Here is a 14,333-nt window from a genome sequence, read left to right on the forward strand (position 1 = left end):
AAATGACAAGTGGCATTGAAGAATCCTTCTTAATGGCAAGACTTACCTGAGATTAACCCCTGAGCTCAATGGGACTTGCTTCGAAATATGCCGAAGCCTTCTGAGTTTGTAGTTTGTACTGCCCTCCTTAATAATTGTTCAAAAATGGCATTGCATCACCAGTCTCCCTCAACCTGGTGCTCTCTAGATGTTGCTGAACTACAACTCCCATCACCCCTGCCCATTGACCATGCCGGATGGGCAACCATTGGGGAATGCTAGCATAGACTGTAATGTTATGTACACAGTGTATGTTTCTCAAAAAATCTAATTATACTCATTTCCCTAAGGTGTGGGGGACACATGATGTCATGCAGTGTATAGTGTGCATTATGTTGGGTAATTATTGTGGAACGCTGAGTTAGGGAAACCTAACAATAATTTATTACTTCGTATTACAGAAGTTCACTCAATGTTATAATTATCCAAACGTTACATGGAATTTAAAAAAAAATTACTTAAAAGCTCAGAATTTGGTGTCATTTAAGGAAATTGTTTATTTTCATTTTTAACCATTTTTTAAAAAAATTAGATATGCAGTCAACTAAGCCCCATAGATTTCATTGGGAATTATGTCTGAATAGATCTGTTTAGGATTGTACTCTTAAGTGTGCTTGAAATAATATGTACTCTAACTGTGCAGTTGTTTGCACATCCCTATGCGCACAATGAGGGACGTGGGTGGCGCTGTGGTCTAAACCATTGAGCCTCTTGGGCTTGCCGATCAGAAGGTCAGCGGTTCGAATCCCTTCAACTGGGTGAGCTCCCATTGCTCGGTCCCAGCTCCTGCCAACCTTGCAGTTCGAAAGCACGCCAAAAGTGCAAGTAGATAAATAGGTGCCACTCCGGCCGGAAGGTAAATGGCGTTTCAGTGCGCTGCTCTGGTTCGCCAGAAGCGGCTTAGCCATGCTGGCCACATTCAGTGGCGGAGCTTCATGCTTCAGCACCGGGGGCAGAGAGCAGGCGAGGGCCGGGCTGGCATGTGTCCCGAGGATGGGACACACCGCTCAAAGGGGCATGGTGTGCGTCCTGGGGGCGTGGTGCCCAGCGCGGGCGGGGGGACAGCCACGATGGAACTCCGCCAGGATCACACTGCCGGGGGCGGGGCCCTCCCCCGTCCCCCTCCTCCTCTGCCAGTGGCCACATGCCCGGAAAAACTGTCTGCGGAGCAGACAAGCACTGGCTCCCTCGGCCTGTAAAGCGAGATGAGCGATGCAACCCCAGAGTTGTTCACAACTAGACTTAACATGCACACAATAGCCTTTACTCCCAAGAACGTGTAAATAAGATTGCAGCTATTATCGCAGGGACTTACCTCTGAGTAAATGTACATAGGGTCAAGCTGCATAGCTGCAGTATTATATGTACTTGCTAGTCTTCCATTGAAGACTTACTTTTAAATAAATGTGCTCACAAAACTTTTTGAAATCAATGCACAGATGGTTTTGCATGACATTTAAAATACCTCATGTTAAAGGAACAGAACCATTTAATTGCTAGCAGGGCCTCTTTATAAAAGGTACATATTGTAACATATGGTGGAGTTGCCCCACAGTTTTACCTTTCTGGAACAATGCTTTTCATGTAATGGGGGGTGAGGATCACAGATGAAAGTGTTTTAATTGCATCTTTAGCTTTATTATATATACTAAGAACAGCATAATAAACCCAGATTAAAGATTATATTAGTTATATATTACTGACTCCTAATGACATTTATCTATAAGCATATATAAATGGTATTCTAAATTACAGTTTATTGAACTAACAGAAAAGGTAACACAAAAATGACAGTTAGATAAAGGACAAATAAGACATCCTTTCTGAAGTATGGTATAACTATTATTTTTAATGGAAATAAGGCAGAAACCAGAAGAACACTGACCGTATGTATATGTAGAAATGACTGAAATCCCAACAATCTCACAATAAATAAAAAATAGCTTTTGAAAAAGATCTTGAAGTACTTAGAAGACCCGGGGGGGGGGGGGAGGAATCCATTAATAAAGCAACATATATAAAAATAGAAAATGTTTGTGGCAGCAGCAGACAACTTGGGAAAAGAATTTCAGAATAAAAATAACAATTGCATTTGTTTCTAATTTATATATTTTGATTATTATATTATTACTTTAAAAATGCGTACCCAAATAAATAATATTCAGAGTAGACCCATTTAAATAAATGGATTTAAACTGCTTATGTTCATTGATTCCAATTAGTCTACTTTGAATAAAACTAACGTTGAATGTCACTCAATAATATTATTTCTCTCTCACACAGGATGGAAGCAAGGTTTTTAATCTAAATTATTTCTTCTTTTTCCGTATAGGCATTAGATGGTTTTCTCATTGCACTTACCACTGATGGGATTATTATTTATGTATCTGATAGTGTCTCTTCTCTTCTTGGGCATTTACCGGTAAGTTCTCACAACATAATGTATGAAAATCTTACTGTTTTCCTTAGGAATGTCAGTATGGATGAAATGCGAAAATCATGTATGCAAAGTAATTTTTCAGAGACTTGGATTAAGTTTAATACAACTGTTGTTGTCCCTAAGTAGATATATTTGGATGTTGCTGTCTTTTCTAACCCATGGCTTTCTAGAAGCATGACAAAAACTTGCAGACAAAAACTTGTTTGGTCAGAAATTGCAGGCGATAATAATGGGTTCTTACCGCATGCTGTCTTTAAGTCTGTAGAAATACTGTCATTCTCATCCCAATACGTACAGTGATGTTCTGAGATTCTGCACGTAGAACTGCCATAGTGTGGTCTAGGGAATAGACAAATCGATTAATTTTGGTCTCTCTTGGTCTCTCATTTTCCCATTCTTAAGTACACTTTGCCTGAATTCCTCATGAGTGTGCATTGTTTTTTCTTAAAAGTCCACCTGACAGTTTGTGTGCATTTTCAGGTACATTCCCTCATATGGGTACATTAGGCAAAATTGGTATCTTTTAGGACATATGGTTTATTACACATATATACAACCTGACCCTACGGTAAAAGAGTTCATAGCATTGACGCCCCAAGATGGTCTCGTTTCTCCCATAGCCAGCAGAAATCAGCCATGGCTCTGACCCTCTCTCCAGCTTGCCGCCTTTTCCAAACTGCAACCTTTTCACTCCTGGTCACATCCCAGCCAACTGACTGTTTCCTTCTCAGAGCCAGAGGGGGGCCCCCACCCACTTGCCATTAGGCACACAGCCCCTCTCCATGGCTTTCTTAATAAGCCATTGCCTTTCCTTTATTTTCTTAATGGTTCATTTCCCAGGTGATTAACCCCTCAGGAAACTGGCCTGGCTTATATTTTAACATTTGCCTTGACTAAAACCTGACTCCCACTGGATCCAGGAATTTAGGGGAGTCTGGTACCCACAAGCTCATAACGTGGGTTGTAATACATAAATGATATAAAATATCTGGAACATGTAAACTATGCCTATAATAAAAAATACAACATGATACTTTAAAATGTGGGAATTAAGAGGGAGTTGAAGAAAACTAACCAGATTAAGAATTGTAATATATGAGAGAACAGCAGCTAGACAGGTTAGGTTTAACCAGGAGAGGCTTCCTTTTGTGTTTTTATTGCCAGAAAGAGAAATCTACCTACAGTCTCTGTTAATTGTTTGAACCTGCCAAAAGGCACCGTAGTCCAGATACCAGATGTTAGTGTCTAAAATGCCCACCAGATAGTAATGCTAGATACTCCTTAGAGAGAGTGTGCTCATGTGCTTGACGCCACCTCTCTTAAGTAGGCGTTTTGTTTGTTTCTCTCTTTCCATGAGTGTATGGGAGACATTTCTCTAATTAACTGTGCTGTAGACTATTCTCTTTTCCATAAGGAGTGCAGATGGCTTGGCTATCTTTTGCGGCTTTGGGCACAACTGTCTGTTTTCTATGGGTGCTTTTTAAGGCCATCACATTAACACCACCACCACCACCACCACCACCACCATCATCATCATTAACATCGTGCAGCCGAAGGCCCACCTTTTTTTTTTTGCTGGTGATATTCAGTTGGGTTCTTCTTTGCCTCCTTGTTCTCTTTGCTTTAGAACAGCTTTCCCTCACTATCGGCAGAGACCCAGGGTAAATGCAGAGTCAAAATGCAGTCGGCACATTCCAACTTGCCCTTTTCACCTCTGGCCTACCAACTTCCACACTTCTTGCATTCTGTTCTGCCCTGTGCTGAAGCGTTTTCTACCATGGTTCAGTTGACAGCACATTGGCTTGAAATAGATCTGGGTTCTTGGCTGAGAGACGCATTTTTTTCAAAGGTGCCCCCCCCCCAATTTAAAGCGTTATCACTTCACTCTTTAGTCATAAAGGCTCCAAGAGAGGATTATAGATCAGTAAAAACAAGACAGACCCTCTTCTCCAGCTTAACAGTCTAAAATTCACAACACCAAAGGGGGAAAAGGGCTGCAGAGGCACTACTTAAAGTTGCAGCTATTATACAGGGATGGAAACTGGTCTGGCAGCCTGATGGAATAGCTGCTGCTAGGTGACAACTGAGGAACAGCCAAAGAAACTAGGTCTCTCAGCAGAGTGGATAGCATTTCCTCTGCTTTATTTCTCCCCTTCCGCTTTGCAGTCTGATGGAATGGGGCAACTATGGTGGATAGTTGAGTGAGAGGCAAAGGCACCTGGTCTCTGAAGAGCCAGTTGAATAGTTCTGCTTACTTTTTCTCCAGCCTTTTCCTGGATATTCTTGGGCAGGTTACCCTTTCCCAAGGTTATAATTAACAGGTCATAAGCCTTGCATGGAAGGATGACGGTACTGACTGTGTCTCAAGTGACTGAATGCTGCTCCATACAAACAATTCCCCCAAGAACGAAAGATAGAAACCGGGATGTATTGCGTAGCCTTCTCCCTGACATCTTGTTTTCTAAATGCTTGAATGTTTTCCCCCCTAATGGGAGAGACATTCCGTCATGCACTTTGTTGGCACTGGTCTGTCTCTAGAAAAATGGAGTGTACCTCTGGGGTTGAACTCAAACTGTTGGAGAATCACAGCACCCCCTGTGGCTGCAGAGACCAGTTAACTCATAACCGCTGCCTCTGATGCTGTTTTTGCTGTGTTAGCAGCACTGAAGTGACCTCCCCTGGGCACAAGCCTGGGCAGTGCTCATGGAGGTCCTAGTCTACCTTGAGGACAAGATTCCCCCCCCCCTTGGCCTCCTTGGACCCCTTGATGTGGTCCAAAGGAAATCAGAGAAATATATTTGGCACCAGCTTGGCTTCAGGAGTTGCTGGAAGGAGGCGTGCAAGATGACATCAAATAATATCACCTGGGCAATGGTTTACCACCTCAGGTGCTGTTCATGAGCATTCGGCCTCAGTTTTCCATATGTAATTCGGCAATACAGTGGTGCCCCGCAAGACGAATGCCTCGCAAGACGAAAAACTCGCTAGACGAAAGGGTTTTCCGTTTTTGCGTTGCTTCGCTAGATGAATTTCCCTATGGTCTTGCTCCGCAAGACGAAAACGTCTTGCGCTTTTAAAAAAAAGCCGCTTGAAGAGGCGCAGTTGTGACGGACCGTGCTTCGCAAGACGAAAAACATCGCAAGACGAAAAGACTCGCGGAATGAATTCTTTTCGTCTTGCGAGGCACCACTGTAGTAGTACCCCGAGTAAGTTGTTGTGAGAATGATAGGAAAAAAGAATACAATATGGTTGTTGGCACGTTATTAGGGTTAAAACCCTTTCCCTATGTACTCACAACGTACACAAACAAGATTTATTGGCACAGAGGTTATAGCATCCCAAAACTGTTACTGTAGTAATTAATAATCTTATCTGTCTTCTAAATCTTTTTTCAAAAAACTTGTGTGTACATGTCTGCCTCTGAACCAGCTCATGTGTGTGTATGTGTGTATGTGTGTGCCCATCATCTTCCTGCAGCATCATTGGATAGCTTGCGTATGTGAACACACACCAGAGATCTAACAACACCAGCAAATCATTTATGTCACTTGATGTCAACATGAATCCAAATTGCTTACAACAGAAGCAGTTCCCATATTTGGCTGAGGGTCTTCAAGTGTTGAGTGACTATTCAGTGCTGTTTCTAAGTGTGAACCAGCCCTTTCATCTGTTGTGATCATTTAAACACTCTGCCATCGAACATGACAAAGTGTTCTTTTGTATCAGTCAGATTTGGTGGACCAAAATATATTAAACTTTCTGCCTGAACGTGAACAGAGTGATGTGTACAAGCTGCTTTCTCCACACATGCTCATGACGAACGCTGTGGCGACAGATTTCCTGAATGGTAAGTAGCATTTTGTTTATTGTCTCTTTGATAGGAAAGAGAAGACCTCCACAGCAAGGGCGCATCCACAGCATAAATGTTAAGCACTGTGATACCATTTTAACAGCCAGCTTCTGAAATTCACAGGTCTCTGAATTTTGCAGTGCAGTTCTTGCAATTTTGCACTGCAAGAAAAGAATACAAAACTACAGAGATAATGGTGTACGAATACACATAAGAGCAAAAACAACATGCAAAAATCCATTCTTTTAGGGAAATTTGCTTTGCAAAAATGCATACATTGGGCAAAATTTCCCAGAAACATATGTATGTTAGGATGAATGTATATTAAAATCCTAGTGAATTTTCATGATGACTATTTCTCTTTAAAAAGAAATAATCACAAATTGATGTGGACATGTGAAGAACTGAATTTAAAATTGGAAAAACGGGAAACTGAAATAAAATAAAATGGACAGATCATATCTGCAAGTTCAGTAGTTTTCATCTGCCATGAATTTGTCTAATCCTCTTTTAAAGCCATCCAAGTTTGTGGCCATCACTTTTTGTGTTACCCTAGCCCCGTAAGTAGGACAGAACACTATGCAATGGCTTTAATTCTGCCAGGGCAATGTAAGAACCTCTATTAGGTTTTCCTATCCTTGCTGAAAGAACCGAATCTCTGTCCAGTGATTCTACAGACAGCTTAATTGTCATGTAAGTACTGATTAAGCTGGCAAAATAAGCCTTCACTGGGACTTAAGAGGCACACAGGGCTTCTTATATCTTGTGCCCTCTGCCCTATTTCAGCCTTGAAGAAGGTTGCATGATTGAATGATTCAGGTGCAGGGTTAATCTAGAAGTCTTATTTAATTCCTGCAGCGTGCTGTTATTAATGTGCATGTGCTTTGGACAAAGGTGTTCTCAAGTGCAGATCAGTAAGCTTTGCTATCAACATAACTTTTAGTCCTATGGCAATCAAAGGAAGAAGCTACAAAATGATCAGATTTTAAACTTGTGGAGATGTGTCACTTAACCATGGTTTGTTTTCGTTGGCCGTTATTAAGCATTGCATCCAATTGTCAGAAGTCAGAGTTCAGGATGGGCTCTAAACCCAAAGGGAAAAGCACGGCTGAAGTTTTTTCCATAGTGCAAAACATCTGAATAGAACAATCTGGTTGTAGTGACTGGAGGGCATTTGGGTTCTAGTTTGTACAGTGCCAAGCTACATTAATTGCTGCTGTTGTTATTAATGCTAATAGGAAATTTATTGTATTTTATTTTATTTTTTACTTAAAACGTTTCTGCAATGCTCTTTCCCAAAATTGGTTCAAGAGCAGTTTACACAATTAAAGTTTGTTGCAAAGAAGTGGCTTTTTCTTGCCATGGAGTGCTGTCATTTTGGGCCCATGTCCTTACATTTCTTCTAAAATATTTTATATTGGGGTTGGTTATCCAGAGTTTTCTGAAGGGATGAAGTTACTATTGAAATTTTTAAGACATTTTCTCTCTCTTTCTCTTTCAGCTGAAAAACAGATAGAATTTTGTTGTCATTTAGCCCGAGGAAATTTAGATCCAAATGAACCCATTACATATGAATATGTGAAATTTGTAGTGGAATTTAAATATTTTACTAATGGTAAGCCATTGTATTATCACTTTGTATTATCACTGTCCCTCTCCCCCCTGCCATATGCTCATAGAGTTGCCTTAAACCTGTTGAACCTCTAAAGTTTCTGGTGCTGACAGTATGTTAATCGGGATATTATTATTTTTAGTGCATGTGGGGGGTCATCATTTTTGCTTTGTGGAATAATGCCAGGGCATGGCATCACAGTGGACATCCAGTTATGGACTTCACAAAATCGTTCACCACTTTCCTTCTGTTTTCTACTAGATCATTTTGGGTCTTCCAAATGTTTTTATTATTATTGAGCATTCATGATGGTTTGTGTTCATGATGATGGTATCAATACTGTTTGCACCTTTAGAGGTTTCCCAGTGGACCTACCGCTTCATTCGCAATCAGTTTATGCTTCATAGTTTCCTGCTGAAATCTATTAACATTCTGTATCACTGATGCTCTAGTTTATTGCCCCCAACTTGTGTTGCACTGAATGAATGAACTTTATTACGGTCACAGACCAGGATAAAACAACAACAACATATAAATAAAATAGCAGTTAGGATTTTTTTTTTTTAACTGATAAATGTTGGAGCAAATAAGAACAAAGAAACAAGCATAGGATAAAACATCTGAATAAAATACAGGATTAAACACGGATAATGGATGGATAAAAACTGATAATTAAAACAGATAAGAACTAAAAACAAATAAAAACATGCAGTTAAAACAACTGTAAGAGCGTAAGAACTAAAAGACTCGCAGTTAAAACAACTATAAGAGGCTGCGGAGTAGAAGCCTCTGAAATAGATGACACTCACAGCATTAGAAACTGATGTGCAAATATGGTTAAAACAGACAATTAAAAAAATGTACAACAATAAACTATCCCAGGGAGTTGACTCAGAGTCACCCATGGAACCGAGTTTGGGGATTTTCAGGCCGGACTATTTTGAGTCAGGGGATGGTCTGCGCCTACAGATCTGTACACAGAATCTGGCGACCATCCAGGTCTTCTTCTGATCTTTGCCTAACAGCAAAAGGTCAAATTTTTGCTTTTGTGGGAGGTTGTGTTGCACTGTGTAAGGCAAGAGTTCCCTTCCAGACGGTAATAATTTTAATGGAGTAATAATGGAGTAATTTTGGAAAAGCATTGCAAAACAACTAATAAAGCAGAATGATGTGTGGAGAATCCAAAGTAAATTAGCTACTAATGCTCTATGATTGCATCAGGGACATACAGCCCTTGCCCCTGCCCCAAAGAATCCAGTCAGGGTAGGGGGAGGTCCCTATTTCAGTACTGAATAGAGTTGTTTTCTTTTCCCTGTCCAAGGTCTTCGTGACCTTTTTGCAGCTCCGTTTCACAATCTTTTCCAGTATAACAATGCTACGCCAACATTTCTGAAATAATCTCTCAAATAAAAGAAGTCTTGTTGTGCTGGATGTTCATAAAGAAGAAAGTTTATCTGGCTTGGTTTTATTGGCACTGGGCGAATATTGAGGGGGATGACAACCAAAAGTAGACAAGAAAGTTTTGGAAATGCTGTCTTTACTTAACAAGAGCCCCAGTGAATAACATCAAAGGTGCAAATAGTTGAGTGTTCTGTTCTCACAGGGGCCAACCAGATGTTTGGCACCCTTCTGTCTCGAGAGACAATGGAGTGTGCCTCCCAGGGTGAAGTCAAATGACTGCATTAGCAGAATCAAAGTAGACCTCTCTGGGGCGCAAGCCTGGCCAGCAGTGTGCATGGAGGTCCTGGGCTGCCCAGATGACAAGATCCTCCTCTCGACCTCGCTGATGGAAAGCAGAGCAAGGTGTTTGGCACCAGCTGGGTTGCAGGAGTTGCTGGACGGAGGCGTACAAGTTGCCGTCTTAGGGACTCCACTCTGGATTTGTGTAGGGTTTACTCCTTAGCATTTTCTTCTCCCAAAGATGTCCTGCAAGGCAGCGAAGCTATAGGGTCAGAGTTTTCCATGTCTTCTGCCTTCCCCATCTGCCCCTCTGTAGTCTATGGGAAGCCCAACAGCACTCCCCTCAGCTCTGATTCCTAGCACCCGATACTGTCTGACAGTGGAGGTGGAACATATCAATCATGGCAAGCCTTACCCTCCATGAATTTGTCTCTTCCTCTTTACAAACAACAATGAAAACTCAGCTTCTGAATGATCGTTTTGTGCTTTTGCTTTCAGTGCCTACATCTTCTTACAATGGCTTTGAGTCTGCCATCGCACGAGCGTTCCGATCGGCCAACGAAGAGCAGATCTGCCTAGTAGCAACAGTTCGTCTCGTCACTCCACAGTTCTTGAAGGTATGCAGTCTCTCTGATTAGTGCAGTGTTGTCATAAACCAGGGTAGGGAACTGGTTGGGGTGGGGGGCTGCATTTCTTTCCTGGGCCACTTAGTGGTGGGCAGGGCCAATGGGAAAAGTGGGTTGGGGCAACAAATGTGAGTTATACCTTCGCATTTTTAGGCTGGTTTCTTCACACAGTTGCACACTCCTCTCTGCCCTCCATGCAGGCAAAGCAGTAGGCACTATTCCAGCCAGGCAAAGTCACTCAAGGTGTGAATCAGGGGAAGTGAGCAGCATAACCAGGGGAGGCTTCTGAGGGCCTGACAGGGAGCCCCAGAGGGCCACATTGGCCTGCTGGAGCCTGAGGACCCCCACCACTGTCTTAAAGGGGCAGGCTCAGTGGGTGAGAGGGGCAGAAGAAGAGAGCTGCTAATGAGTTTCACGAGATCAGCATCTGTTTGTTAATTTTATTTAAGCTATTTGCTCCTGCCAACCTAGCAGCTCAAAATCACGTCAAAGTGCAAGTAGATAAATAGGTACCGCTCCAGTGGGAAGGTAAACGGCATTTCCGTGCGCTGCTCTGGTTCGCCAGAAGCGGCTTAGTCATGCTGGCCACGTGACCCGGAAGCTGTACGCCGGCTCCCTTGGCCAATAAAGCGAGATGAGCACCACAACTCCAGAGTTGGCCACGACTGGACCTAATTACCTTTTATACTGCTTAATTACCGAGGCTCCTAACCCAGTGTACATAAAAAAATTACTGAAACATCTCAAAAGTCATATGAGAAGCTGTGGAACTCTGCCGCTTCAGAATGCACATGCATTTTTCATATAACAACTGGCAAAAACCAAACTTCCCCTGATATCCTGGTTTTCCACATGAGCAGGAGAGTTTTGCTTTTTTTTTTTTTTTTTTAGCATGGGGCAGTACTCCAGAAGTGGTAGCATCCCAGAATGACTCTTCCTTATGACTTTTTATGAATGCATAGTCCAGTTATAAGCCCAAAGAAGGTACTTAACACTTGAATTCAATTCTCACAAGCAGCAGATGAGCAAAACCATTAGCGCTTCTGGATTTGCATGACTGAATGTTCATCTAAATAAACAGGCACACAAGCAAAATCCCCTATACACAGAAAACATACATGTAAATGAGAAGAGCTCTATCCTAGCCATCTGCCTGATCTGCTATTTTACTTTGGGGGGGGGATTATTGAACCCCACTTCATATGAGCCACACCTGTAGCTTGCAATGGAATAGTCCAGATACCAGATACCTTATCTGCTGAAAGTTGGTTTTGACTTTAGAATCTTGGGAACTTGACTGAATTTTCATACATCATGGATTCAATCCCCACACTAGAAACTAGGGCTTAGTTATAAAAATATATATAATTGCTCAGTGCAAGGCCTGCTGTGTAACTGAAGCCCTTCTTCCCAGGATTATCAGACATGCCCTTCTGTCTTCTGTCAGCTAGAGTTCACTCATAGGGCCATGCTATTCGCTTTCCTTAGCTATATACAGCAGCCTGGTATTTAGGCTCAAGCCTGATAGCAAGAGGTGAGAAGGAATTCCATGCAGGTAGGAGAGAGAGAGAGAGAGAGAGAGAGAGAGAGAGAGAGAGCGCACTCTATCTCTCCTAAATGGCCAGCACAGGAATACAGCAGACTGTTGCAGAAAAGACATAGTTCTCCATCCCTTGCTCATCTGGCTAGTAAAGGTTTTGGCAGGCTAGTGGAATTTGTAGGCTTATTTGCAAGGCTGTGGGTAAGGGCCAACACATGGCTACACAGTGAATGTGGGATTTCCAATGCTGGCGCAGAAGCATCAGGTTGCATGATGTTTGCGACAGAATAGCCATGTCCTTTGCCAAGTGAGCCTGCAAACCTTCTCCATTATCATGTTCACTTGAGATTTCTCATCCTTGTTGTTCAGCAGCTTTGGGCCAATAGGGTGTAATGCTCTCTCTGACACTGACTCATTTAACAGCCTTGGCTAAGTTAATGCAGCCTTTTGGTCTGCACCCATAGAAAAATAAAATAAGCAAGGAACGTAGAGGAATGTAGTTGGGAGCAATTTTCATCAGGTTTTTTCAAAGTCCTGCAAACCCAGCAGCCTCATTCACCATATGGCCCATGTGTTTGTCAGAAAGACATATTTGTTTTCCAAGAGCTGCATTTATAAAAAAAGGGGGGGGGAGGAAAGAGGAGGAAAAAACCTTGTCCTACCATCTGTTTCTGCAGGAACTTTGCAATGTGGAAGAACCGTGTGAAGAATTCACATCGAGGCACAGCCTGGAATGGAAATTTTTGTTTTTGGACCACAGGTGAGATGGATATGTTTGTTTTAAATCAATGCATTTTTAAGGGGAGGGGAGAAACCACCTCAAGGTGGAAGGGGGGGGAGAGTTGGAGAAGACAAACTCATCTTAATTCCTAATTAGGATTTGGATTCATAGTCGAATTAAGTAAATTTGAGAGCATTAAAATTGACACATTGGGTCAAATGTTTATTAGTTCAGCATTCTCTCCTTTCACAACATCTGCTATTGATCCCCAAGTTATAATACTCAGATGTTAAGAGTTGGTTCCAAAGATTCCCTTTTTATAATAGAAGAGCTTCCGTAACCCAAGGAATGTATTTTTTAAAAATCTACCTTATTTTGTCGCAGAGTATGGAGGTTGCATTTGTGACTACCATTGCTCACAGCCTAGCAAACACAGAGCTATGCTTCACATGCTTATCTTAGCATTTTAAAAACACTGTGTGAATGTGTGCATGACCTTTGCAGGATCTTGTGGCTATGAGTTCCATAGGTAAATTGCACGCTCGGTAAATAAATGTACCCGTTTTTGTAAAGGAAACAATGACCAAGTTCGGCAGAAAGGTCTGAAGGGGGTGGGGCTTCTTGAGCAAATTTAACTGAACACACTTAGAAATTTCCATGCACTTGAGAACTCTGACTTTTCAGGATTTGTGCCTAATGCACAAAGGCCTGAGAGAAGCCCTGTGCATGCAGTAGAAATATGCCTCTTTGCTCCTCTACACATTTTTAACGCTTGTGTATTCTGGCAAAGCATTTGAAGACAACTCTGGTTAAGGTTTCACCTTGTGGTTTATATGCACAACCTGTTGTTTGACTAATGAATGTGCCTTTGGGGTGAAGCCAGACCATTGGAGAGCTACAGCACCTACTGTAGACCAATATGGGAGAGACATGTTTTGTTGCAGCTGCGGCAGATGAATTGCACAACCATCATTCTACAATATGTGGGAAAGCAAGTGTAGTTACCACTTGCGGCTGCACTTGTACTTCACACCCACTAAACCATGGTTTGATGAGACATGCCGGAGCAGGAAAAGAAGAAAATGACAGTCTTGAGAGTGCATAGTTCTGCCTCCTACACAGCCAGAAGTAGAACATGGGTTTTGGCTTCTGTTTAAAACAAGCTGAAGAAACCATGTTTTGAAGTTAGCTTCTGTTGAAGCTGTCCAGGGTTTGTTACTAACTGCATCCCGTCTCTGTGCAAAACAAGCCAAGGGAAAATGAGAAAAACCTGCTAAAATCTTCCTCTTGACCACATGGGATGAGGAGAGTGGAGACTAGAGATTCTTAGCTAATGAAATTGATGTGGTATGAAACTGGGCCAGAATTTTTTTATATTCTTATTAAAAAGATCTAGTCGATTTATAGACCTCTTAGTATGTTTTTCTATTAAAAGGTCAAATCTGCCAAGACAATACAAGCAATTAATTTGCAATAAAGTAATAAACCAGACATGGGCAACCTTAAATAATTTACATGGAAAGGGGAGAATTACAAAGACAAGATATGGATTGTATACAGTGCTCGGGGGGGGGGGGAGTATTATGGGAAACTGTGTTACTATTTTTTTTTTTTTAAAGTCACAGGAAATCCTACCTTGAGGCAGCGGTGTGAAACCACTCATATACAGTGGTAGCTCAGGTTACATACGCTTCAGGTTACAGACTCCACTAACCCAGAAATATTATCTCGGGTTAAGAACTTTGCTTCAGGATGAGAACAGAAATCGTACAGCAGCGGCAGCAGGAGGCCCCATTAGCTAAAGTGGTGCTTCAGGTTAAGAACA

At 41.9% G+C, this 14,333-nt stretch overlaps 1 protein-coding gene across 10 annotated transcripts in view; it reads left to right on the forward strand.

Moving 5' to 3' along the window:
• Window positions 1–14,333, forward strand: part of PASD1 (PAS domain containing repressor 1) — a 106,576-nt gene that overhangs the window by 63,805 nt on the left and 28,438 nt on the right. For all 10 annotated transcript variants that reach the window (XM_083486379.1, XM_083486380.1, XM_083486381.1 and 7 more), the window contains exons 5-9: window positions 2,372–2,461; window positions 6,206–6,326; window positions 7,831–7,944; window positions 10,120–10,238; window positions 12,465–12,547. In XM_083486379.1, coding sequence (XP_083342505.1) covers window positions 2,372–2,461; window positions 6,206–6,326; window positions 7,831–7,944; window positions 10,120–10,238; window positions 12,465–12,547 — 527 coding nt within the window. The remainder of the gene's footprint in view (window positions 1–2,371; window positions 2,462–6,205; window positions 6,327–7,830; window positions 7,945–10,119; window positions 10,239–12,464; window positions 12,548–14,333) is intronic.

The sequence above is a fragment of the Podarcis liolepis genome (assembly GCF_965112155.1).
Source record: "Podarcis liolepis genome assembly, chromosome: Z".
Taxonomy (NCBI): Eukaryota; Metazoa; Chordata; class Lepidosauria; order Squamata; family Lacertidae; genus Podarcis; species Podarcis liolepis.